Below are 27531 nucleotides of genomic sequence, written 5' to 3' on the forward strand. Positions count from 1 at the left end.
AGTGCAAGATTAAGTGCAAAGGCCTGCGGGAGAGAGGAATGAGGCTGCTGGAGGTGGTGAGAGAACAGATGGATGGTCAGAGTGGCTGTAGGGGAGAGAGTCGCAGGAGCAGGGAAGGAGAGGAATGAAGTCAGAGATCAGGAGGAGGGCTCTAGTCCAGCAGTGAGGCCTGTGGGCCATTTTAAACACTTGGGTTTTTACTCTGAGTGAGGCGGGAGCTTTTTTTTTTTTTTTTTAACTTCCATTGATTTGAGAGAAACAGAAAGGGATAGAGAGAGGGGAAGGGGAAGGAGGGGGAGAGAGAGAGAGAGAGAGAGAAGCATCAACTTGTCCCATTTACTTGTGCACTCCTTGGTTGCCTCTTATATGTGCCTGGCCCGGCGACTGAACCTGCAACCTCGGTGCAACGCTCAGGGCCAGGTGGGAGCTATTGATGGAGTCTGTGCAGAGGAGGGATAAGATCTGACTTGTTGTAAAAGGATCACTGGCTGCCTGTGTGTGTACGTACTGTGCATGTGCACAAGCGTTTACAAGGGCAGCAGCAGCAGCAGCAGGAGGCTCAGGCAGAGGCTGCCGCAGCCATCCGGATGGGGGATGATGTCTCACTGAGCTCTAATACATGTCGAGCACAGTATTGAAGAATTCAGACAAGGTCTCTGCCTTGTTGAAGCTCTCATTCTAGTTCAGTGTTTTCTTAACCTTGGAGGTAGTGACATGGGGGGGGGGTTTGACTAGTCCTTTGTTGTGGGTGGTGGCGGGGCATCCTGGCACTGGAAGGTGTTTAGCAGCATCCCTGGTGTCTCTACCCACTGGATTCCAGTAACACACCCTTCCTCCAGATGTGACAACTAGAAATGTCTTCAGACATTGCCACTGGCCTAGTGGGAGAGAGAAACAGAGCGAATAAACACGGAGTCTTTCCATAGTAACTGCCAGGGAGTAAAAAAAGCAGGGAAGTGAAGGTCTGAGTCATCTTTCTTTTACATTTTTTTTTTTATTTTTTAAGATTTTATTTATTGATTTAAGAGAGAGAGAGGAGCGGGAAGCATCAACTCGCAGTAGTTGCTTTTCGTTTGTGCCTTGACCAGGCAAGCCTGGGGTTTTGAACCTGTGACCTCAGCATTCCAGGTCGACGCTTTATCTACTGCGCCACCACAGGTCAGGCTGAGTCATCTTTCTTTTGATTTTTCATTCTCTTCCTACATCCCTTGTGTCTGTCTCTTCCCCACTCACACTGTGGCCATCTGCCTGTTGGTCATGTACCATCCCCCCACGTCCTTCCATTTCCCTTCTATTTGCCTAATCCTGCCAGTCCCTCCTAGAAAGAATAAAAAAAACAAAAACAAAAAAACCCCAAAAAACCTTCCAGGGGACATCTCTTCTACAATATAAGGAAGGGAGTCCTAATTGCCTTCTCTGTGGCTGTAACATGACTCCCTGGTCGGAAGGTGAGTCCTTCAGTCACCATGCCCGAAATTGGCCTCAGTTCCAATTGGCCAAAAAGGAACAAAACAAAACAAGATACTTAAAACACTTCCCTGCCTCAATCCCCTTGTTCCGCATAACGGACGGAGGGAGAGAGGCCTGCTGCTAGCTTGAGGCAGATAAGTCTGAGTGTGCTGCTTTCCCTCGCCAGCCGAACAGGCAGGCAGGCTATCGCGGGATGCAGCTTGCCGGGGCCCGTCCTCCTGCTGCTCGCCTGGCGGCAGGCCAGCGGGATTGGAGAGCCGCAGGCCACCGCCAGTTAGGGTGCCTGGGGAAGGGAGCTGGGGCTAGCCCTGCCTCTCCTTGGAGACCAGCTTTATCACTGAGACTCTTTGCCTGGCTTCCTTCAGCCTGATTCTGCCCCCCACCCCCCATTCTCTCTGTCCCCTGGGAATATTAAGAGAGACAGGCTTAATCTACGTTTATTAGCTCATTGCTTATTAATATCACCACGTATCCTGCTTGTTTAGACCTGTGCTGGTCGGATTTTTTTTTTTCTTTCTTCCTTTTCATTTAAGCCAAGGAGTCTCTCTACCTTGGCACAATGGGACTTTGAGATCACAGAATTCCTTGTTGTGGGGGTCTGTCCTGTGCACTGGGGGGCACTAAGCAGCCTCCCTGGTCTCCACCCACTAGATGCCAGCAGCAGGGTTCCTCCAGGTTGTGACAACCCCCAAATCCACAGACATTGCCACATCTCCCCCTGGGAATCTAAACTACCTCTGGTTGAGAGCCACTGATTTCCAAGAATATAAAAGCCTGATTTTAGATTCTTTTTAAAAATTTTTATATATTTTTTTTACAGGAACAGAGAGAGAGTCAGAGAGAGTGATAGATAGGGACAGACAGACAGGAACGGAGAGAGATGAGAAGCATCAATCATCAGTTTTTCATTGCGACACCTTAGTTGTTCATTGATTGCTTTCTCATATATGCCTTGACCATGGGCCTTCAGCAGACCGAGTAACCCCTTGCTCGAGCCAGCAACCTTGGGTCCAAGCTGGTGAGCTTTTTTTTTGCTCAAGCCAGATGAGCCCGCGCTCAAGCTGGTGACCTCAGGGTCTCAAACCTGGGTCCTTTTGCATCCCAGTCTGATGCTCTATCCACTGCGCCACCACCTGGTCAGGCTAAAAGCCTGATTTTAGAGATGGCAGTGATCCCCTTGACATCTTGCTGAAGGTTTGTAGGGAGAGAGGAGGTTTCTCTGGGCCTTTGGTGAATGTGAGCTGAAATTCTCCCAGCTCCATCATTCAGGACTTAAAACTCACTGTCAAAGGGTCGAACTCCTGAAGGAAAACACTGATCATGCTTCTCTTTGTTTCTTTAGAGGCAAGCGAAAGTAACAGGGCACAGCGATATGGCTATGGCGTCATTACTAGGTTGAAAGTCTGGTCTCTGGAACTTGCCAGCTGTGTGACCTTGGGCAGCTCAGCTCACTTCTTTGGGCTCAGCTCCATGTCTGTAACAATGCTCCCTAGCTGATTTCGCACAGTGTCTGGCCCACTGTGAGCATCTGCTCGGTGCTGGGACCGCTCCTTACAGGGAGGATTTGAGAAGGGCCACTGAATGACCTGTATGTAGATTCAGGCCAGCAACATTGGGCTGGCCTCTTATCAGCCACATTCCATCGAGCCCAGGAGTGGCCCTTAGTGGGCCTGCCCTGAGCTTCCTTCTGGATCTTCACTCTCTCCCAGGATTCCATCTGCCACCATACCTTTGTCTCTGTCCCCAGCCCAACTGCTGTTTTCCAGATAACCTCAGACCTTACCCGAATGCCAACAGCATTCCTCAAACAGGGCAGAGCTGCCAGGATAAGGCTGCAGCTTCCTGCTCTTTGCCCTAGAAAACATTTCAAGTGATCAAGTGATCAGAGAGAAGAGGGGAAGGGAGGGGGGGAGGATGCTGCAGCTGCTTATGCAACAAGCTTTAATCCCGGGTTAAAATCCAGCACGCGGCACCAGTGGCATATTTCATTTCCGCATTGGGCGCTGAAGTTAGCTGCACAGAAGGTCTACCACAAACTCACAGTCGTGTTTGCCCCTCTTCCCCCCCAAGCAGCACTCTCAGACACACGGTATTCCCTGTGGGATGGCAGTGGAGGAAGCACAGTCTGACTAGCTTTGGCCTCCATCTCTCGTCCTCCATTTGGTCTCCCTGTCTGAGATTCCGCCCCAGGAAGCGGAGGCCCCTCCCTGCTGGTGAGGCGCAGGCCTGTTGTCCTGAATGCTGGCCCTGTGGCAGTGGAGTTGTCCCTTCCTGCATCTTGGCCTCTTTGGCCTAAAATACAACAATGACAACAGCCACGAGGTGCCTCTGCCCTCCCTTTTCCTAAAGCCTGGGCCCTGCCCCTGTAGCCTAGCGTGTGCAGATTCCTGGCTTGTTCCTGTCGGATAGAAGATTCCCGGGCAGGAAGAATTTATGTATACACGGTGGGCATCTGTTGTCCATGTGGGGGTGGGGGTGGGGGAGGGGTGAGCAGGCTATCAGCTCTGTTTTCTTTGTGGGAACCAATGTTGACATGGGACAAGAAAGCCCACCGGTCCTAATTTTAGGAGGAGGGTGGAGACACTCTTGAGCCATAATTTTACCTTCTGGCATATGGCTGCCTCACCTCTGTAAGCCTTCTCCAGCCTCTAAAGAATGTTTATTTAGCTTGTTGTTCCAGCTTGCTGGGTTTTTTTTTTTGAAAAAAATCTTGTTAATTAAGCCCCTTGTCTTAAAAAAAAAAAAAGAAAGAAGAAAAAGCAAGCAAGCATGGACACTGGGAGATCCTTTTGAATCTGCCTTTTTCTTGGGGGATGGAGCAACTACAAAGGCAGTTTTCAGGAGGAAACGGGCACAGACCTCCCGATCCTATTGAAATGGGTGGAATTATAAGCAGCTCTGAAAAAACTAGTTAATATTTTACTGGGGAGCAGTGCCAGAGATGGGGGGGGCTGCCAAGTGTAGGGCTGTGTGTGCAATAGCTGTTCCATCTGCCTTCGGGGACGAAAAGAAGCCGTCCTCTGTGGAAATACATTTAAGCAAGAATCCTTATAAAGCTCATGGGATTTGTCTGCCCACTGAGGTCCCAGCGTCCCAAGTATCACACATACATACATACAGGGGTGATTGTGACGGGGAGGGCTCAGCAGGGGGTGCAGGCCTGACTAATAATGGGGGTGCTTGTTCCCTGGCGGAGTCTGACATCTCTCTTTCTCCCTCTGGATTTAAATGGCTTCTCAGACCGGGAGGCACTGCCTGTGCCCTGGATTCAGAAGGTACACGCCTCCTTGGGAAGCAAAGGCGAGAGACAGCGGCTCTCTCTCTCTCTCTCTCTCTTTCTGCATCTGCCCGGGGAGCTGCAGCTGGTATTTTTCCACAGGCCTTTTCTACGCTCGCAAGGCCTAGGCTTTCCCAGCCAGGCCCGGAGTCCGAGAGAGGGTTAATGGGCAGGAAGCTGAAGGCATCGCAGACTAATACGGAAGTCAGATTTTTGTTTAACTGACAGGTTTAGCAGGCCTCAGCCGTGGGGGAGGGGACCGGGAGGGGAAGAGAAGTTCGTAGGTCTAGGCATGTGGCCTGCTAGGAGCGCATTGGGCTTTTCTTAGGGTAAGGCCCGAGAGGGGGGCCGCCCCTTGGCATCCTGGCAGGGAGGCAGGAACCTGTTTTGGTTTTTCCTTTGAGTGCTGGCAGAGGGGGATAAGAGGATAGCTTTTGTGCCCCGGGAAAATGGCTCTCTGGCCTGCTTTTCCAGGAGGCATTTTTGACAATGACTATGCAAACTTGACCACTCTGTATCCCTCCTCCCCTCAGCAGCCCAAATCCTCTGTCGTCTGAGGAGCCACGGCTGCTCTTTAGATTTCCTGAGGCTTGCCTGGCCCGTCTGCCTCTCTGCCCCCAGCTCCACAGAGGCCTGCCTCCAGCCTTTCTCCTGCCCGGTTGGCTCATTTCCTGGGGCTCTCCACTCCTCAGCTCCCCTCCCCTCCCGGGGGAACCATCCTGCTGGAGTGTTCTAGAAAAGGGCCAGCCTTCCTCCTAGCAGAGAGCCGCTTCTGTGGGGGGCAGGTGAGGGTGAGCCTTTTCAGCTCACCCCCAAAAAACTCTCTTCCCAGTGGTATCTGGGCCTCGGGCTTTGCTGGAGCAGGTCAGGCTGGCTGCACTGGTTTGCCCGAGCTGGAAAATCTAGCCAGAGTGTGGGAGAAGTGCTTCTGGGGGCCCCTTTCCCAAGTTTTTCTTGCTGCAAAAGGCCTAGCTTAGCCTGTCTTTTTCTATGCACAGGATGGCTCTTGCTCACCAGAGCCTCACAAAGATAATCGCTCAGGAAGTGTTTCAGCCAATCCCGGGCCGCCTTACACTCCGATTTGCCAGGCCAGCCAATCGGGGATGAGCTCTTATTAGGCGGCCAGATCATCAAGCCGAAGTGCCAAACCCTTTTTCTGTGAGAACTAGGAGCCTGTCCTCCATGTTTTATAAGTATTGACATTACACAGTGTTAACAATGCATCCACAGAGGTAAGCTCGACTTTTTAACCATCTTTTCTCCCCCTCCCTCTGAGACATCCGAATTGTGGGCGAGCAGTGTGATTTCTCTGCGGCTGGCCGTGCCACACTCACCCCCACAGCACTTAGGTTAACTTGGAACTGTTTAGAGAGAATTTTTTTTGCTGTCTTGGGTCACATGGCTAAGTAGCCATTAGCCATAGCTTGATTTTGCAAACTGGCAAGGGCCTGGGACACCTTTTCTTCCACCAGGACATGGTGTTTCTGGAATAGTTTGAAGCTAGATCCTGGTATGCCAAAAAAAGAAGCTTTTTTCCCCCCTCCTCTCTCTCTCTCTTTCTCTCTCTCTTTCTCTTTCTCTCTCTCTTTCTCTGAGCAGTTTCCCCCCCCTGCACTATTGTCTTCTCTTGTGTCACATGCCTGCTGGGTGAAGAAAATGGAAGGTGAGCAAGCAGGCTCCTCTCTAAGGATAGCTCATGGCAGACAGCAAAGCAGGCAAGTTTTCCTCTCCAGAGAGGTTCTGGGAAAGCTGGACTAAGTTTTGACCAGAGAGGATGTGTGCTTTTAAACAACCAAGCCCTCAGCAGAGCAGGGCTAAGGAGAGAGCGCTCCCAGCTCCTGGGGCCTAGGTGGGTGGTGGTGTGTCTACATGGTTTTTTCTCTCCCTACAGGGTTTCTTCACTTGAAACTACAATTGTTCAGCCTTTTTTCCTGACTTCTGTTGATACAGAGTGTTCTTCTGCAAGCCAGCCTACAGCCAGCAAATGTTTCTGAAAAGTGTTTTCTAGGCTTTGGAGGAAGTTTTTGGAGTAGGGATGGGGACTGGGGGTGGGGTGTGTGTGTGGGGGGGAGAGGTTGGACAACATCCTGCAATAAATCTGTGAGCACTCTTTGGATTCCTTAGCTCTCTATTCTTGCATGATTTTCAATGAACTAATGCATCTTTTATCCTTGTTTTCTCGCTCCTTTCCCTTTTTTTTCTTTTACATTGTATCATCCTCTGCCCTCCTGTGTGTGATAGTGCAGAGGAAATAAAATCATGTCTGTGGCTCATGACAGCATTTCCTATTCAGTTGTTGGGTTGTGTGGCTGTTGTTGTGTGTGTTTTTAATAATCCCATGTAACTGTTCAAAAAAAAATTTCCTTTTTGATCAAGTCCCAAATCTGCCAGCCTGTTCTCTCTTCTTAACTGTGGAAAAATGAGACGGTTGCATGAACATATTGGGTAAGTAAAGCGCTCCATTTCCTCTGTGACCATGTTTAAAGAGTTTGGCGAACATTTGGGGTCTGTTTGTAGCAGGGGGTTCTTGGCTATAGCAGTGGAGGGCTTTTCATTAGCAGGAACCAAACAAGGGCTCTTTAATAGTGTCTTGATTTTAGGTGGCTGTTTGAATCCACTGTTTTTCCTGGGAACCTGCAGCTAGGATTGAAGATGACACTTCCTGTTAACCCTCAGACAGGGGAGACATGTGCAGTTCATTGTGACTTGCCTGGAGACCTATAATTGGGTTTGTTTGGATATTAGATAGAACTCAGGGTAGGTGATCTGCTTGTGAAATTTAAGAAAGTGATTGTTTTAACAGTCACAGAACCTTAAGCCAAGTGGTGGGGCAGGAATTGGTGAAGGTGGTGGTGGTGGTGTGTGTGGTGGTGGTGGTATGTGTGTGGGGGTGGGGTGTGTGTGTGTGTGAGGGTGGTGGTGTCAGAATTTAGGGTTTAAGATTCTGACACTGAGTGCAAAATCCCACCCACCAGCAAACTTGATTTGATTCAGGACTCACTGCACAACAGATTCGGCCTTTTTCCAAGCTTGACCCACACACATCTGTATGCATGCTTGCCTTTACTTATGATTTATTTCTCACTTCTTACATTGCCCCTGATCTCTTCATGCTGCAGTTAGAGCGTAAGAGTGGGGGGGGGGGAGTGGACTCTTGTTTAGCATTAGCTTCAGAATTTCCCTGGAAGTTGACTGCATCAGCTTCCAGCCTGGAGACCAATCCAGCATGACTGTAGATGCTGGAAATATATTGTTGCTGTCATGCCAACTTGATGGAGTTAATATTCTTTTTTTTTTTTTTTTAGTGACCAGCTTTTAGCACCAATTGGAAAAAGGCTCATTTAATAATGAGAAATGTACCCAATACTAAGTTAAGCAAAGTCTGTGTAAGGCCAGCTTCTCAGAGTAAAAGTGCAGGGAGTTAATGATGTTTTATATACTTCAAACTGAACAGTGCTACTGCCCCACAAAGTAAGTTCCGACACTTAGCTATTTTCTTTGTTCTTATCTTCTGGCTGTAAATGGATATTAGGTGCTGAGGTTCTTGTGGCCTCCCTAGAAGCAATATCTAATCACAGGACTCCTGGTTTGGTGCCTTCAACGTTTGCATAATGGTGTGTGTGTTGGGCTGGAAGGAAACCTACGGGCAAGGCGTTTGTTCTCCAGAAGCTCACATTAAAATGGCTCCCACAGGTTTGCAAAGCCAAGATCTGTTTTCAAATGTGCAGCCCCAGCAAAGTTCCCAGCCCTGGACCCAGCTGGCCACTTTTCCCTGGAACTGTGGCCACCACCAAGCATGAGTCTGTAAAAAGTCACTTGCTTTCAAAGTAGCATTATTTTCCAGTTTCACTGGGGTGGGGTTGGGGGGGGGGGGATAAATGTCTGCATTGCAGCAGGATTTGGTAGGCACAGCAGTGCTGGCTCACACAGAGCGCCCAGTGGGGCTTCTCTCCAGCTTTTGAACCAATAGACTGGGAGGAAAGGTTACAGATTGACAATTGCAGTGGCCGGATTTCCACTGAGCCTTCTGGAAATTTCTGCCATCTTTGTTTCTTTTAGGAAAAGCAGATCTACCAAGCTGAAGAGTCTCCTGCATTCCATTCCTAATACATCTCCCGGTCCCCCCTTCCCCCTTTCTACTTGACATCAAGGTAGAATGTTCTCTCTGCCACGTTTGCAAGTTGCAGAGGGAGGGACAGAACATGGGGCAGTTTTCCTTTTTCCTTCTGCCTCCTCAGTCCCCAAAGAGGATGCACAGCTGCAAGGGACACAGACACACTGGAGCTTTTGATTCCTCTCTCCCCCTCCCCCCCCCTTTTTTTTCCCTTCAAGACCCTCCAGGATGGATTCATTTCTGCTTTGGGAAATTAAGTGGCATTCACGTGGGGGGAGGGGGAGTAACTGCTTTTATTAGCTCCAGAAAATGGTCAGTGTTCCATCTGTAACTAGGAATTAATTATATATAATCACTCAGTAAACTTTCTACAGAGTTTTTCTAATTGCTGTGCATGAACATGGTTAGCCTGTTGGAGCCCAGTCCTGTTACTTTTATAATTACCAGTGCAGAGATTTGAGTCCAAAAGAAAGAAACAATAAGGCATCCTGGATTATAAATTAGAGAGGAAAACAATGGCTTTTGTCCCCCCCCCCCCCCTTCCCCAGAACAGTGGGGAATCTGCTTGAGATCTTAAATAGGAGAAGAGGAAAATAAGTCGGTCTTTAAAAAGCCTGGTTGACAGTAACCCAGCAAACCCTGAAGGCATTGGTAGGTTTTTGAGTCCAGCCACTTCAAATGTGTGATCTCTTTGTTTCTTCTGCCTTCTTTTCCCTTCTCCCTCCTGTGGCAGAGGCAACAACAAACATTTGTCAGCTGAGGAGCCCCAGCTCTGGCTCTGCCTCTGGTTGACCCTGAAAAGAAAGAAACACGCGAAAGTGCCTTTGCCACCTCGCAGCAGACAGTTGACTGAGGGGAGGTGTTTAGAGCCCTTGTGTTGCTCTTAAAATGCAAAAACGAGGATTCACCCTTGGCTTCAGGTTGCCTAGGCTGTGGCTGCCCTTCCCCCTTCCCAGTCTCCTTCCAGATAAACAAGCAGGCGGGAGCCATTTCAGCCCTGCAGCTAGCCGTGCTGCGAGGCTGTCCCTCCTCATCAAGATTACCCACCTATCGGCCGGCCAGGAGCCAGCCCCCGTCCTCACCCTGGCACAGCCTTGGGCACCGTGCCTTCCTGTCTCCCCTGGAGGTAAAAAGCAGTCACCTTCAAACTCCCCACTCATAGCACCACGGTTCTGAGGCGAGTGCTCAGACCTGTGCTAGTGAATTACGTTATCCACTATGAGGCTATTAGTTTGGCCTCTGAAAGCGGGTTTTGCAGAACCCGATGTTAATGCTCAGGGCTCAGTGGGGGGTGGACGGAAATCTCATTTGTGTGTATCCTGTGCATTGGCCGGGCGAATGTTCCACTGTGATGTCTCTGCAGACTCCCGACTGTCTTTCCTCGATGCTGTCTTCGGACTGGCTGGGTATTTATTTGGTGGCCGGTTTCAGGCTTAGACACAGCCTTTAGATTTTACCTTGGCCTCAGACTGGGCACAGCCCTTTGGCTTGGCTTTTCAAGTGCCTGCTGTCCCTGAAGCACTTTCATTTTATCTAGCTCCTCTTGGGTATGGATACAAAGCTGGTGTTTAATATGTCAAGAAGGGAAAATGGGCTTCCTTCTCCTCCCCAGCCCGTCCCCTTCTAACCTTTTTTTTGTGTTTTGTACAGACCCTGTCTGTCTGCAGTTTATATCACAGGGCTGCATATTTCCTAACCTTCACCCCACCTAATTCGAGGGCAAGAGGGGGCTTCAGCTCAGAGCCTCGTGGTGAAGGCTCAGGATCGAAAAGGGAAGGCTTTTCCTTAGGAACCTGTGACTTCACAAACTCCCCCTGTCACTGCAGATTTTTTTTTTTTAAGCTCTGAACGTTGGGTTGTTGGTGTCCTCTGGTTGAGCTTTTCCTGGTTCTGATTTTTAGGAAGGTGGCTTTGAAACTAGCAGGGCTGCTTAAGCAAGAGCTACAGCTATTGAACAAACTGCTACCATTTTAGCTTCAATACAGGAATGAGGCAGTGTTGCCAGACGCCATTTTAAGAATCCTGCATAAATAGCTTAGCTACCGATGACTCTGCCTGTTTTAGGTGAGTGCTTATATAAAGCTGCTCTGCTAACCATCCCCCCCCCCATTAAAAAAAATGAATTGCAGATTTAGGGAAGCATGGTTTTTTAAAATTTTAATGTTGACTGTTTTGTGATCTAGAAGAGGAAGATGTTGTGTATTGGGGATTAACTATTTCTTACAGCCTGGACCAGTTTGGTATTTTGAATGAAAGTAAAAGGCTGAAGGAAAAGTCCTTGGAATGATGCATGATTCTTGAATTGCGGTGCGATATCCTCAGCTGTAGAGCCAGAGTCTTGTGCATGCTGGTTGTATATTCTAGATGGGTTTAGATATTCTTGGTTAAAAGTCAAATAGTAGGGGCACTTGGGGAAAAAGAAAGATCTGGGTATTGTGTATCCAGGCATTTTTCTGTCAAAACTAGATTTTTTATTTCCCTTTATTTCTCTCTCTCTTTTGAAAGTGTTCAGGGGATGGGATTCCTGGGAATTACGGACCAGCCTGGAGTCCTCAGAATTAATAATCAGAAGGCTTAAAACATCCTGGAGGCTCAGCAGTTCATCTGCAACTTTTAATTGCTCTTTTTCAGTTGCATGCAGGTTAAGAACTAAGGTTTTCTTGCTGAGGCATTGGGGGAGAAACCTTTTTATTCTTTCTGGAACCGGATGGGATGGTCTTGGTTGTATTTGCAGGCACTGTTATTCCTTTAATTGTTTGGAATGTATCAGTTTGTGAAACCCATAGGCAAGTGACTTAGGGTAAATGTGTGTGCAAGAAGTGGTGGTGTTAACATATAATGTATACAACTAGTTGATGGTGAATTTTCCTGTTGGGGTGAGAGACTGTTGTTTGGTTTTCAGCTAATATTTCCCTTTCCTTGTGTGGGGGGGGTGGGGGGAGTAGCCTCCCCTGCAGACTTGAAAAGAAAGAAAAACAAAAAAACAAGTAATGTCAGTTTGTAACAAGGGCTTGTTGTCCCATTGATTTTGATTTAAATAATCCAAGGTTACTGGAAGCTAACCGGATAGGGAAGGAAAGATGCTGTGTTTTTTTCTAAAACTTGAATGTGTTAATGACAAGAGTTCAAAGTCTTTCCTCCAGATGCAGCTGCCTTTTCTTTTTAACAATTGTTATTTGACTGTTTTTTTTTTCTTTCTTTCTCCAAATGACTGAACCAGTTCTTAAACTAAATTGACCAAGCTCTGTGGGGCATTCAGACAGGTAGAAATCTTTTTCTCACCACCACTTTTGATGTAATAGTCAGTTTTTTTCCCCCTGATAACATGTTAGTACTCAACACTAAAGCAACAACAAAAAAAAACCACCCGAGTTCAGTGGTGTAGGAGAAAGGAAGTCCCTTTAGATGTGGCTATTCAAAATGACTAATTTTGCATTCTGGTCTTTGCTTTTGTAAATGAAAAAAATTTCCCTTTTACTGCATAGACAATGTAATTTCCTTTAGTCAAATACAAGTTAGTGTGTGTGTGTGTGTGTGTGTGTGTGTGTGTGTTTACACGCATGTGCATGCACGGTTCTCTTTGAAAGGATGGCTTGCTGATCTGTGAAAAAGATGGTTTTCAGAAACTGGGTGCTTTTGAAGCCCTTGGCTAAACTGGTGGTGCTCTTGCTAAAGTTAGGTGATTATGATGCTTACTTGTATTCTTGAAAAAATAAACCAGCTTAACTTTCTCCCCCTTCTTTTCTCCTCCAGAATTATCTTAAACGCAGCAGCAAATAGCCCCCACATCACTAGTTTGCATTTTCTTAGCCTCTGCAGCATCTCTGCCTGAAGTACTCAACTCCTCTAGGCTGTTACAAACCAAAATCAATGTTCTCCTATAGACAGCCCTCTTCCCTCATCAATATACCTTTGAATGTTTTCATCCCTGCAGAAATCCTTCAAGTGGGTTTTGGGGGCTCTGTTATGTATAATTGTTTTTTTCACTACCAGACATTTTGGTTGGATCCCAGATTAGCATTTTTCTCCATTACTCCAAATATGGGATCAGTTTCAAGAAGTTTAGGATTTCACACACTTCATGCTAGAGAGGTAAACAATTCTAGTTGGTAGAAAGATCAAGGTGGCTATTTGTTCTTTTGAAGTGGACCATCTCCCCATCTCTGAGGGCTGCGTGGGGCTTTTTGTTAAAATTCATTTCCAATCACCCCAAGCAAGAAACCATCAACAGGGTTTATTTGGACAACCTGTGTATGTGGTAGGCAGGGTGTTTTTCTGAATTGAAAATACATGCCTCTTAAATTGGAGTAAAAAGTATTAAGTGCTAAAATCACCTTCCACCACCACCGTTGGCTTATTGCATGTTAGCAATGTGTTTAAGTTTAAAAGGCTGCTTTCTTCTGATGAAAACCATTTGTGACAACATGTCAGTTGTTTCTTTGGTGATTTGTGTCACAGCCTTTCTCTACTGATGCAGTGCAAATGAAATTGTTAACGGGGTTCAATATCAGAGAGCTGAAGGTGTTAATATTCTGATTTGAAACCAAATCTACCTTTCTTCTTTCTGCTGGGACTAGTTAAGTCTGAGGCCTCTAAGTACTTATAATTCTGTCTTATCATCATCTCTTCCTTTCTAGTTAGTTCCCATTCTGAGCCCTCTTCCCCCCCACAGATGTGGAACTCCCCTAAACATATCTCTATGTGACCAGGCCAGGCCTTTTTGGACTCATCTTTTGTCAGCCAGTCCCAGACCATGGAATACAGAAGGGACGTTCTAATTCTTCCTGTCCTGCCAAGCCTTCCTCCTGGCCTGGCTTTAAGTAACTTCCAAATGGAAAATTCCAGCCGCAGCAATTGGGGATGCACCCATTTCTGGTCCAACCACAGTCTGATGGAATTGCTTTCGAGTCATTGTTATAATCACTTCACTGTTAGCCGGGATGTTGGGGATGTGCAGCACCTTGCGTTTTGCACCTATTGAAGCAGAACTTGACTGGCTTGGCTGGGGAGGTGTGTGTGTGGGGAAGATAGGAAATGGCCCGTGCTCTGGTCAACGGGGAAGTTCCAGAAGAGAAAAGGAGAGAAGATTCTGGTGGACCTTCCCAGCAAAGGGGCCTGCTGTCCCTCTTCTCTCCCCAACCCCCAACCCCCATCTCTCAGCCTCTCTTTCAAATAATCCTTCCTCATTCCACTTTTGTGGTGGGGGATAATTAGTCACAGCCCAAAAGAGTGCCAAATTCTTTCTCTAAGCCATGCCCGCTACCCAGAGGAAGCACCCCCCCACCCCACCCTTGGGTGGGAGTGTGGAGACCCCAATCCTAATTCCTGGGTTAAATGCTGGTGGTTTGAACATTGTGAGACTAGGCCTTTTGCTTCTAGTTTGGGCACATTTTTCTACTTTGTAATTCTGTACATTAGTTCGTGTTCTTGCCTCATTGTGAGATTGTAAGATTTAGCAGCGAGGTCTGAGAAATGCCTTGCAAAATGTACACCTCTGTACTCTAGGTGCCCTGCAAACCATCTCCTACCTGCACCCGGTGTTAACAGTGAGAAACTTGTTTACTAGAAGGCTGGGTTCTCATTGGCCCATGGGGGCAGAATGTAATTGTGTCTAAAAAAAAATGTTTTTTTGTGGGTTTTTTTTTTTGCATCCCTCAGTAGCATGACAACTGTAATAGTAATTTGACTTAGAAAAAAAGCAACTTAGTATTTTAAAAATACTCCTTTAGGAAGCTAAACAGGTTGTTTACAATCAAGTGTGGGTTTCTCTCCCCCCCCACCCCATCCCTACCTAAAGGTGAGGGGTTGTCTTCAAGTCGGGTTTGTCATTAGGACGTCGGAATAGCTGCCCCCATGGGGCAAGTTTTCAGTCTACCTAAACCTGAACATAATTTGCTCTGTTTCAGCTTGGCCGAAGAGGAAATAAAAACAGAACAGGAGGTGGTAGAGGGCATGGATATCTCTACTCGCTCCAAAGGTGAGTGAAAACCTCGTACTGTCTGTTCTAGAGCAGAGGAGGAAATGGGGATTTCTCTTTCTTGTGGTGCAGTGAAGTGTGGCCGTGTGAGCGGAGGCTGCAGCAACTCCTCCGGTTTGGAGATGTGGGGCCGTGGAGGGATGAACCTCGTTTATGGGGAAGCCTCCTCTTCTCGCTTTTCTTTCCCTTGCGTGTCTGTGCAGGTATGCCGACCTGTCGGGTTGCCCAGGACGGCCAGTGTTCTATCTTGACTGAGGGTGGCTGGCTCCCTGCCCCTCTTGCGAGGTGACTTTCAGGAATCAGGATTTTTAAAGCAAGTATGTTCTGGAAGCAACCCTCGCCAGCTGCTGCTGGTTTCTGATTTTAATAACAGGGCCCGTTTGGAATCATAGAAGTGGAAGAAAAATGGGGGACTTTTTGGAATGCTGGGGCCAGAATTTGCATTTGGGACAAAGCTGAGCAAATGAGAGCCAACACAGTGTCTTGTTTTCTAACACAGAAACCTGTATTAGGCTCCTCAAACTTCTAATGGACGGGTTAGCACTTTTTGTTTGGTCTGTGGGAGATATTACGAGGCTTCCCCAAGAGGGAAGCGGATTATTCACTTCTGCCTCCAGGGTGCTTTTAAAAAATGAGCTGCTGGAGTATTTTTCCTATCTTTGGTTGATGAAAATGCTCATCTCTAAGCTTAATGGTGTGCCACGGTGGTGGTGTTCCTTCGAGGAGGCGCTTAACGCCCGTTGTGAGCACACAGCCCTGCCCGAGGCAGGAGGGCTGGGGAGAGAGGGTTGTTACAGGTTCTGTGCCGGAGTGATTCCTGTCTAGTTAGCTACAGAGTGTCACAAAACACGGCTCCCTAACGGTGTCCGAAAGAACACAGCTTTTGGAGGATTTGATAAGCTTGACATTTCGGGCAAAGAGAACGGTCGGAAGTCATGACTGTGCCCTGGGAAATGGGAGCTGGCTGTTGCTGGGGGCGGCCTGGCAGATGGGGGACTGGCCGCCCCCATCTGAGGAGGTGGGAGGCGCTTCAGGTGGAGGGCCTGGCTGCCCCTGTGGGTGGTCTGGTCCTGGGGGGGGCGGGGGAAGGGAGAGCAACCCATGGTCCTGAGGGGCGGGGGAAGGGAGAGCAACCCATGGTCCTGAGGGGCGGGGGAAGGGAGAGCAACCCAGAGAGTTGGGGGAGGGCCCTTCATCCTTCATCACCCCCCCATCCAGCCCATGGGGGGCCATCAGTAGGGAAGTTTTGAGCTAGGAAAGAACTTTCCTGAAGTGGTATTTTGAGACAGCTGATGAAGTAGTGTGGCCCAGCCCCCCTGTTGTGGTCAGAATGTGGAAGGAGAACACAGATAAAGGAAGTTGGGAGATTGGGGGTCCTCTGCTATTCAGTTTCCCATGGGGCTTGGCCACCTTCTGTCTCTCTGCCTCCATTTTCTTACCTGTAAAACGAGGTGTTGGGTTAGGTTCTAAAATCCCTCCCACCTTGGGCTTCTGTTGTACAGAGAGTAAGCACAGTATTTATGAAGGCTGTGTTTGGACCAGGAGCTTTCTCTTACTGAATTCCTCCAATCCCCGTATGAGGGAGATAGGTCCCCATTTTGCAGACGAGGAAACAGGCTCCATGTGGAGTAATATCTCACAGGTAGTAAATGGCAGAAATGAGGCTTTGCCTCCAAAGTGGTGCTTCCTTCCTGGGCCCCCGCTGAGACTTCTCTAAGAGGGTCACACTCAGGGATTGTGACCAGGGCTCATGGAGGCCTGCTCTGACCAGGGCACCCCTTCTCCGCATGCGTGGAAACCGCTCATCTTGTCTTCTTAGACCTCCCGAGATACTTCTAGCTCTTCACCAGGTGGCATCTCCCTCTGGCCACTCTGGGGTGACCCCTGCCCCTCTTTCTTATCTGTCCCACTCCAGTCCTCTTCTTGTAGCACTCAGGGCCACCTGACAAAGCATGGGTTCCATCCGTCCCATCTTGCTAACTCCTTCCACTGACCTTCCAGGGCCCTGAGGCTCCAGTGTGAGGTCACTGTGCCCTCCCCTACTTGGGCCAGTTTTTTTTCCCTGTGGCATTCTGTTTAGCTCCTGCCCTTTCTCTTCCTGACTCTACTGGAGCTACTTGGCCCCTTTCCCGTCCATCCTCTCCTGAGGGCCCCGTGTGTCCTGTGCCCTTTGCTGGCAATACGGGGCCCTGGGCCTCGCTGCCTGTGTCTCATCTCTCAGATTCATCTCAGACATTACGGCCTAAAAGAGCCATTTCATCATTTTCTGTTACTTTTAATAGTAAACTTCTAATTTTAAATTTCTGGATAAATTGTGAAGATAGAGAAGAGTATTCTCACCCCCCCCCCCCCCCCAGCCCCATCCATACACTCAGTGTTCCTCCCATTAACAGCACACATTAGTATGGTTCATTTGTTGGAACTGGCATTTTGTCAGTTTTCTCCCCTTCCGTACTGTACTCTTTGGAAGGAAGTCACAATGCCCAGCTCATGTGGAGTGGGGAGTTATAGTCCTCCTCCTTAGGGCCAGAGTATCTACATAACTTATTTGGAATTCTGCTGTATAGGAGATTTGTCTCTTCTCCCATTTATTTATTCAGTCATTTATTTATATCATCATGGACTCAATTATTTTCTACTTTGGGTTATCTAGTTCATTTCTACTTGTTTATTACTCAAATTATTCCAGCTTTGGCCATCAGGAACATTTCAGGATCCTTTTGACATCCTTGGGGGTTGATTGATTGAACACTTACTTTCTGCCACTACAAGATACTCTAGGCTCATCTTGTGTATTTTCTGTCACAGCCCTAGAATTAGGTATTTCCCCAAGGAACCCTTTAGGTTTTTGGAGGATAGCATTAGAAACCAGGGTGTGGGTGCTCTGAGTGCTCACAGCCCCTGGTGTCTTTTCTCAGCAGACAGAGCAAGGAAGCGTGTTGCCAGCCCATCTGTATACACATATCTATAGATAGTTCTATTCTGACCCATTACTGCATGGATCATTCCTGCCGTCTCCTCTTATTTATCTGTAACCTCCCACCATCTGCCATTTGTTTACTATTTCCTGGTACATTTTATTTTTTTATTGGGATAGGTTTTAAATCTTCAGTGTATAGCTTGATAAAACTATATAACCCATATACGCTCATGGGACCACAACCCAGATCAAGATAACTGAACATGTGTGGCATTCTAGAAGGTTTCTCAAAACAGCCCAGATCAAGATAATTGAACATGTGCCATGTTCTAGAAGGTTCCTCCAAACAACCTAGATGAGCCTGACCAGGCGGTGGCACAGTGGATAGAGCATTGGACTGGGATGTGGAGGACCCAGGTTCGAGACCCTGAGGTCGCCAGCTTGAGCGTGGGCTCATCTGGTTTGAGCAAAGCTCACCAGCTTGGACCCAAGGTTGCTGGCTCAAGCAAGGGTTACTCGGTCTGCTTAAGGCCCCCAGTCAAGGCACATATGAGAAAGCAATCAGTGAACAATTAAGGTGTTGCAAGGAAAAACTAATGATTGATGCTTCTCATCTCTCTCCGTTCCTGTCTGTCCCTATCTATCCCTCTCTCTGACTCTCTCGCTGTCTCTGAAAAAATAAAATAAAATGGAAAAAAACAACAAAAAAAACAACAACCCAGATCAAGATAATTGAACATGTGTGGCATTCCAGAAAGTTCCTCAAAATCACTCCCAATTTTCCTCATATCCCTTGTCCGTGACCTGGTTGTTCTTATTACTTTGTTTGTTGATGGTCTTCCCTGCTAGGATGTAGGCTCCTTTTCGCCCAGGCCCTGGGTCCCCTTGCTCAATCCCTCTCTTTCATTCGAGATGCAGGATGACATAGAAAATCCTGGCTTTTAGAGCCAGGCTCCTTGGGTTCATATTCTGGCTTGTGCCCTCCCTAGCTGGGTTATGCTCTGTGACTCAGTTTCCCCTTAGCCACGAGGCTGATGAAGATACAGGGTTTTGGTGAAGATTAAATTTGCTGTTAAATTTGCTGGCATATAGAGCATGCTCAGAATGGTGCCTGGGACACGTGGGTGCTCAGAAATGTCAGCCATGGTGTGAACTGGCATGAAGTGGGAGGAGCTTGTATTGGTAAGCCTGTCAGGTGGAGGTCTTGCTTTTCATGTTCTGCTCCTGCTCACACCCTCTTGGAAGAGGACATGGAGGCAGACACGGAAGCCATGCCTGGGTAATGAAGAATCGTGTAGGGTGACCTGGCAGGCAGGCTCGGCTAGGCTTCCGAGATATGTGAAGAAAGCTGGTCTGCAGCTGTTTGGACTGATTTTCCAGGGCTGTTGCAGTCTCTGTCTGGTGGGGAGTCCGTGAACGGAAGGGGTCACCTAGGTTTTTTTTTAACAGAGGCAGAGATAGACAAGGACAGACAGACAGGAACGGAGAGAGATGAGAAGCATCAATCATCAGTTTCTCGTTGCTCGTTTCGACTTCTTAGTTGTTCATTGATTGCTTTCTCACGTGTTCCTTGACCGAGGGCCTTCAGCAGACCGAGTAACCCCCTGCTGGAGCCAGCGACCTTGGGTCTAAGCTGGTGAGCTCTTTGATCAAGCCAGATGAGCCCGCGCTCAAGCTGGCGACCTCGGGGTCTCGAACCTGGGTCCTTTCGCATCCCAGTCCGATGCTCTATCCACTGCGCCACCACCTGGTCAGGTGGGATCACCTAGTTTTGAAGGAGACCTTTCTCTTTCCCCAGGGGCCGCCTTAGATGGCTGTCTTTGTGTGGACCTGATCCCCGTCACCCAGGGGCTGCCTCTGTGTCCAGGGAACCTTTCCGACAGCCTCTCGGCTCAGGCAAGGCCCTTGCCTACACAAAGCCTGGCGTTAGGAGACTGGGTTGCTCGCGTTCTGAGTCATCACGGTCAAAATGTGAGGCTTGCAAAGGCTGATGGGATGAAGTCTTATCTGTCTTTCAGTCCTAATTATCTCAGAATCCCAGGTGTGGTGATCTGGGCTCAGTGAATACATACTTAAACCTCCAGCCTGTTTTTCTTGCTGGTTTGCGAAATCTAGTGCTTCAGTCCCGACGTGACTCCATCCCTGTCAGGGTTCTTTGGTTGTGAGCAGCGGAGGCCATGGTCAAATGGAGAGGAAGGGGGTGGACAGGAAGGTGGTCAGTAGGCCCATGGGATTGTTGGGAAGGCGGGAGGTCTGGGACTGCTCTGAGGAGTGGAACCGTGTACAGCCTCCTCACGGCTGACAGGGCAAAGTCCCCAGGGAGAGAGTCTCAGCCAGTGTCATGTGTCTGCACTTTGGCTCGGGAAGGGCTGGTGTCTGGACACCAAGACCCACCCGCACTGCCCGCATTCGCACCTGGGGAGGAGATAATTCCTTAAAAGAAGATGAGGTGACTACTCAGGCATCTTGGGAAGCTGGCAACATTATTCTCATGTTATAGGTAGAGAACAGGCCGTAAACTATATAATACTTGGGAAACTTCGAAATGCTGACAGTGGTTAGCTTCAAATTCTCAAATCTTATTACTCCATATATATATATTTTAAGGTGAGAAGCGGGGAGATAGTGCGGGAGACTTCCACCCAGCAACCCCATCTGGGGCATATGCTTGAGTACTACTAAGCTATTTTTAGCACCTGAGGCAGATGTGCTCCAACAGAAATATTCTCTTCCTGGGGCCTCACTCGACCCAGTCGAGCTGCGGGAAAGGAAGAGGGAGAACTGGGGGTTGGGGGGAGAAGTGACACAGGGTCACTTCTCCTGTGTGCCCTGACTTGGAACTGAACCTGGGATGTCCATACACTGGGCCGATGCTCTATCCACTGAGCTACCAGCTAGGGCCTTTTTTTTTTTTTAAATTGATTTTTAGAGAGAGATCGATTTGTTGCTCTACCATATCATGCTGTCATTGGTTGCTTTGTGTATGTGCCCTGACCAGAGATCAAGCCTACAACCTTGGCATGTTGGGATGATGCTGTAACCCACGAGCTACCTGGCCGGGACCTATTACTACATCTTAGACCAGAGGTCCCCAAACTTTTTACACAGGGAGCCAGTTCACTGTCCCTCAGACCGTTGGAGGGCCACCACATACAGTGCTCCTCTCACTGACCACCAATGAAAGAGGTGCCCCTTCCGGGAGTGCAGCGGGAGGCCGGATAAATGGCCTCAGGGGGCCACATGCGGCCCGCGGGCCATAGTTTGGGGACGCCTGTCTTAGACCATATGACTTTTCAGGTTCTCTGACTGAATTATATTTGGTACACCCTCTTCCTCCCAACACATACTCACTTACAGACTGGGTAATGTCCAGGCCAGTCATTGTCATTGTGCCAGCCTTAGCATTTACCAGAGCATTTTTCTCGGGAGAGCAAGCTTTTGAGCTTTCAAGATGTCAGGTTGACATTTGTGTCCAAGGGTAATGATCTGCTGCAAGATGCTCAGGCACACATCGGAAGTACCGTCTAGATGTCAAGTGTGTTTGCCTAGCTAATATTTTCTGAGTGCTTGTTAGAGGCCAGGTAGTATACGTGATTTACTTCATCCGACTGTCATGATGTGTAGGTGTGCTGTTAGTCCCATTTTACAGTTAAGGAAAACTGAGACTCAGGGATTAATAAAGTGGCTAAGTGGAGAACTGGGATCGGGTTTTATCTTTGAATTTAAGCCTTTGTGCTTGGTCATGAGCTCCGTCCCAGGAGTTTTAAGTTGGACATCTGTAGGGGCCAGAAGGCAGACCAGTGAGTGTAGCTGGCACCTAGGGTTTCTGGGGCCTTGGATGAATAGGAGAGTGCCTGCCCCAGAGGGGGCAGGTGTCTCCAGCCGATCCATCGCTGACAGCAGGAATAGGGCTCACCTGCTGTTGCCAGCTGGGATTTTTTTTCTATAAGAACACCTGCTAGATAGGTGGTCTGTGCAGCCCATTTTCCGAAAGACATCTCTGGGGCAGAAGTGGCTGAGGGTTGTCAGTTTGCATTGTCTGCACAAGACTGGTCACAGCACAGTTCATTGCAGGGTTTTGGCCACGCTGTGCACGACGGACGAGTCAGAACAGCCTCCTCGAAGGCCAGGAACTGGAAGCCTGAAAAGTGATGGAGCCCCATGAGTTCACGTCTCTGTACAAAGGCTTCCCTGTTTGGGCTGCTGGTGTCTTGATCCTGCCGTGTGTGCGTTTTGCGGTAGTGATTGTGGTGTGCGGATGCTAGGCTGCCAAGGCTGAAACTGATTTTAAAAATGTCTGTGTAATGCCACCCGCACAAGGGAACGAGCCACTTGGAAACCACGCACAGATGCAGCGGAAGCCCAAGATATTAAAATCTTGAACGGTATCATTCTTGCTGAGATCTGCCTGGGTATGGATATGTTTTCCGAGACGGGATGCTGGAGAATACGGCAATTACAGCAATTTGCTAACCAGCCCCAGACTTTAATTAGTACAGGAGCCTCGTTCTCACTGTTGTATGTAAATTAAGACTATTTCACAAAGGGATTGTTTATGAGGACCGGGATGAGCTAGAGACCTTCTGTCATTTTTTTTTCAAGGAAACTCTTTAAGAAAATACAACCATAAACACTCTTAAATCACAGTGCGATGCAGAAGTGCCGAGAATTTTTCTTTAAAAAAAAAAAAAAAGAGCATCGGTATTTTTAACTGTATTTTGGCTCGTCTGTGTCTCCTACAGCCCAAGAAGTGCCATCCATGCACTGTGCAATGGGAAGGATTTATATGCGAGTTAGATAACTACCAGATTGTTCCTCTCCCAACAAGGTCTAAAATGCCCGGGACTCTGAAGATGGCGGATAACAGCTTTCCAAGTCTCTACCTTCTCTTGGCCAGCATAGCATCCCCTGTGCATCTGTTCTTGGAGTCCTGTCGGCACCGTCTGTGCAGCTTAGCTCTGTGGTTCACTTGTGCAAAGCCTTGTGCTTGCCCCGTTTTTGAAGCCTGACCCACCTTAATGTGTTTATGTGACTCCTACTATTCTTGAGCACTGGGATCTAAAACAGATTGTTTTCAACCTTAGTTTGAAAAAAAGCATCTTTTCCAAATAAATGCCTGTAGAATGACTGTTCTACATCCGAGGCCTTTTAGAGATCCTGACACTTTTTTTTTTTTGCCCAAGTTTCAAACAGCAATGACTTCATTTTGCGCTACTGAAGGTGGATCCTTGACTGTTGACTTGAGGGAAACAAGTCTGGAAAGGCTACTACGTGTTCTTGTGGGGGGGAGTGCAATGTCACCAGGCCCTCCCAAGCACTTCCCTCACCCCACCCCACCCCACCCTGTGTTCCTGCTGCCTGCCCCAGCTTTCCTGGGAACCTGGAGATCCAGTATTTCAGACTTGTTTAGAGAGTGAGGAAGGAGAGAGAGAAACATTGAATTGTTGTTTCACTTACTTATGCATTCATTGGTTGCTTTTTGTATGTGCCCTGACTGGGGATTGAACCTGCAACCTTGGCACATGGGGACGATGCTCTAACCCAGTGGTTGGCAATCCTCGGCTCGCGAGCCACATGAGGCTCTTCGGCCCCTTAAGTGTGACTCTTCCACAAAATACCATGTGGGGGCGCGCAGGTTATAACAACAATGTACCTACCTATATATTATAGTTTAAGTTTAAAAAATTGGGCTCTCAAAAGAAATTTCAATCGTTGTACTGTTGATATGTGGCTCTGTTGACTAATGAGTTTGCCGACCACTGCTCTAACCAGCTGAACTACCTGGCCAGACTTTTTTTAAATTTAAGCTCTATTGAGAGATAATTTCACATAGTGTACAGTTGTCTTTGCCATGCTGTCCTGGTTTTCCTCCTGTTTGCCTGGCACTGTCTCTGCTCTCCTGCCTTGAAACGTTGGAGTCCTCATCTTCCCCAGCACGTTTTGTTCCTGGGGGATCTCGCCCACATCCGTAGCTTTATGACTCACAAATTTATTATTTCCCATCTAGATTTTTCCTAAGTCATGATGCACAGGGCCAGCTGCTCACCTGTCCTCCCTCCCTACTGTTCATCAGTGTCTGAAACTCATCAGGTCTACTACCCCACCTCCCCCCCCCCCCCAAAAAAAAAAAAAGCACTTGCTTCTCTGTCACAATGAATACCCCAGCACTCTGTCAGTTGGCTGGATCTGGGGCTTAACTTCGAATCTTCTTTTTGTCTTATGGTATGTGCCATGACCAGGATCCACCTGGCAACACCGTCTGGGACCGATGCTCAGGTGATGCGCTCAGTGGAGCTATCCTCAGCTCCTGGGGCCACACTTGAACCAGTTGGGCCACTGGCTGCGGGAGGAGAAGGGGGAGAGGGAAGGGGAGGGAAGCAGATGGTCACTTCTCCTGTGTGCCCTGACCGGGAATTCAACCCAGGACATCCACACGCCGGGATGAGGCTGTATCCACTGAGCCACTGACCAGGGCCTAGAATGCTATATCTTTTTTTTAAAATATTTATTTATTTATTTATTTTTCATTTTTCTGAAGCTGGAAACAGGGAGAGACAGTCAGACAGACTCCCGCATGCGCCCGACCGGGATCCACCCGGCACCCCCACCATGGGGCGATGCTCTGCCCACCATGGGGCGATGCTCTGCCCACCAGGGGGCGATGCTCTGCCCATCCTGGGCGTTGCCATGTTGCGACCAGAGCCACTCTAGCGCCTGAGACAGAGGCCACAGAGCCATCCCCAGCGCCCGGGCCATCTTTGCTCCAATGGAGCCTTGGTTGCGGGAGGGGAAGAGAGAGACAGAGAGGAAGGAGAGGGGGAGGGGTGGAGAAGCAGATAGGTGCTTCTCCTGTGTGCCCTGGCCAGGAATTGAACCCGGGACTCCTGCACGCCAGGCCGACGTTCTACCGCTGAGCCAACCGGTCAGGGCCTATTTATTTATTATTTTTTTTTACAGAGACAGAGAGTGAGTCAGAGAGAGGGATAGACAGGGACAGACAGACAGGAACGGAGAGATATGAGAAGCATCAATCATTAGTTTTTCATTGCGCGTTGCAAGACTTTAGTTGTTCATTGATTGCTTTCTCATACGTGCCTTGACCGTGGGCCTTCAGCAGGCCGAGTAACCCCTTGCTGGAGCCAGTGACCTTGGGTTCAAGCTGGTGGGCTTTTTGCTCAAACCAGATGAGCCTGCGCTCAAGCTGGCGACCTCAGGGTCTCGAACCTGGGTCCTCTGCATCCTGGGTCCTCTGCATCCCAGTCCGATGCTCTATCCACTGTGCCACCGCCTGGTCAGGCTAGAATGCTATATCTTAAATGTCAGTCTTCACATGATCCATCATTGAACCACAGTAGTTTTTTCGCTGGTCTCACTATCTCTGCCCATCCCACCCTCCCAGTCTTGCTGAGGGATCCTCTTTTCTGCTGATTCCTGTGCACTTCAAACTTTTTTTTTTGTATTTTTTCAAAGTGAGAAGTTGGGGGCTGCAGACTGACAGACTCCCACATGTGCCCAACTGGGATCCACCTGGCATGCCCACCAGGGGGCGATGCTTGGCCCATCTGGGGCTTTGCTCCTTTGCAACCAGAGCCATTCTAGCGCCTGAGGCGGAGGCCATGGAGCCATCCTCAGCGCCCGGGCCACCTTTTCTCCCATGAAGCCTTGGCTGTGGGAGGGGAAGAGAGATATAGAAAGGAGAAGGGGAAGGGTGGAGAAGCAGATGGGAGCTTCTCCTGTGTGCCCTGACTGGGAATTGAACCTGGGATTTCCACATGCTGGACCAACGCTCTACTGCTGAGCCAACCGGCCAGGGCCTACTTTAAACTCTTAAGTACTTTTTTCTAGGTTTTTGGATGAAGATCAAAATCCTAAAATCCTCATGTGCTGGTTTGCCCACCTTTCCAGCTTCCTCCTTCATGTTCTCCTTTTCTCTCTGCTCCAGCCACACGGATCTTCCGGGTTCTCCAAAGAGCCACCTCCAGCCACCGGGCCTTTGCACATGCCTGGCAGATTCTCTGTTTTCTTTTAACCTCCCACCCACATTGAGTCTAAGGCTGCAAACGAGGGTGGGTCCTGCCCTTTGTCTTTGCTCATCTTAGTGCCGCTGTGCCTGTTCTGGGTGGTGCACCGTAAATGTTTATTTAGAGTGAATGAGTGAATGACTTGACTTTGTCTATCAGATGGGTAGAACATTTTTCCTGAGAAGCAAGTAGAAAAGCCTTTCTGCTAGAGAGGATGGCTTTGTTTCCGGCATTATCCATGCCTGGAAATAATTACCGAAGCTCTAGTGTTCGCTGTCTCGGAAACAATTGGTGGCCTGTCTTTCTTTTCCCCGAGGGACGTGGTCCTCTTTGAAATGACCCCTTTCCCTCTGATTTCTTTCCTTCCCCAGATATGAATACCACTTCTAGTTGGCTCTTTCCAAAACACAGCCCAGTTTTCCTGTTCTCCTGCTTTAAACTTCCAGTGGCTTCTAAAGACCATAGTCTTGAGTGGAGATTAAGGCCTTGCTTGTCCGAGCTCTGGTCAGTGACCCTGCAGAGCCTGCTGACCCTCCCCCTCCCATGTGGCGGTCTGCTGGTCCTGTGCTGTGCCATGGTGCCTCCTGCTCCTCACCCAGTCACCCCTTTGCAGATGCAGACTGTTCTCCCAAAGGACCGCCTTCCCTCTCCTTTAGATCTTTGGGGGCTCAGGCCTCCCTCTTCCTGTGCCTTCATTTAAAACCCTCTACAGTGGAGTCCTTTAGCTTCCGAAGTCAAAATCACCCCGGAAAGTCCCTTAAATTGCCCATGGAAGTACCCTAATCAGCGCAGATCAGACCTTTTTATGCGTATGGTTTGCAAATTTTCAGGCTAGTCTAACACGTCCATAGGCACCTTGCTAGGCATCAAGTCATTATGCCCTTGAGGCGTTTGGGATGGGTGGAGGTGTCTGTAGCGGCCTCTTTCCTTGCCAGGCTTGCTCCATGATGGTCTGTTAAATATTGGGCATCCATAGCTGCATTGCTCAATCAAGGAACCGGTAGCTGTGTGGGGCTGTTTACATTTACATTAATTAAAATAAAAAACTTTTCTCAGTCTCACTATAGCCACAGGACGGCTGCCCAATAGCCACATGTGCCTAGAGGCTGCAGCATCAGGCAGCGCGGATAGAAAGCTCTGATGACTTGAATACATTAATGGATTTGTGTGAGTGCTGTGCTGGATGCTATGGGTGAAAATGTTGCATTAGCCAGGGACTGGCACAGCATAGAACACGCTCAGTGCCTGATTATTGTATTGGAGGCTGAGTTGTGCTTGGTCCTCTTGGGCCTGCTGTGTTTTGAAAAGTTCTGCAAAGAGTGAACATGGCTTATCATTTTCCTGAGTTGGCATTTCTTTTTGTGTGTGTGTGTGACAGAGACAAGGGACAGAGAGGGACAGCTAGGGACAGACAGCAAGGGAGAGAAACAAGAAGCATTAATTCTTTGTTGCCGCTCCTTAGTTGTTCATTGATTGCTTTCTCATATGTGCCTTGACCGGGGTGGAGGCTACAGCAGAGCGAGTGACCCCTTGCTCAAGCCAACGATCTTGGATTCTAGCCAGTGACCTTGGACTCAAGCCAGAGACCTTTGGGCTCAAGCCAGCGACCATGGGGTTATGTCTATGATCACACGCTCAAGCCGGTGACCTCGGGGTTTCGAACCTGGGATTTTCGTGTCCCAGTCTGGCGCTCTGTTCGCTGCGCCACTGCCTGGTCAGCCCGAGTTGACATTTCTTTCTTTCTTTCTTTTT

General features: G+C 48.6%; 1 protein-coding gene across 22 annotated transcripts in view; it reads left to right on the forward strand.

The window, feature by feature from the left end:
* The first annotated feature begins 4827 nt into the window (after positions 1-4827).
* ZMYND8 (zinc finger MYND-type containing 8) overlaps positions 4828-27531 on the forward strand; it is a 122647-nt gene continuing 99943 nt past the window's right edge. For 11 of the 22 annotated variants that reach the window (XM_066387578.1, XM_066387577.1, XM_066387590.1 and 8 more), the window contains exons 1-2: positions 8053-8218; positions 14768-14838. In XM_066387578.1, coding sequence (XP_066243675.1) covers positions 8172-8218; positions 14768-14838 — 118 coding nt within the window. In that variant the 5' untranslated portion in view covers positions 8053-8171. Of the gene's footprint in view, positions 4952-5745; positions 5980-6638; positions 6777-6804; positions 7193-8052; positions 8219-10817; positions 10926-14767; positions 14839-27531 lie in introns of those variants that run through there. The other 11 variants (XM_066387581.1, XM_066387587.1, XM_066387596.1 and 8 more) reach the window with 5 other exon arrangements.

The sequence above is a fragment of the Saccopteryx leptura genome, chromosome 5, assembly GCF_036850995.1.
Source record: "Saccopteryx leptura isolate mSacLep1 chromosome 5, mSacLep1_pri_phased_curated, whole genome shotgun sequence".
NCBI lineage: Eukaryota > Metazoa > Chordata > Mammalia > Chiroptera > Emballonuridae > Saccopteryx > Saccopteryx leptura.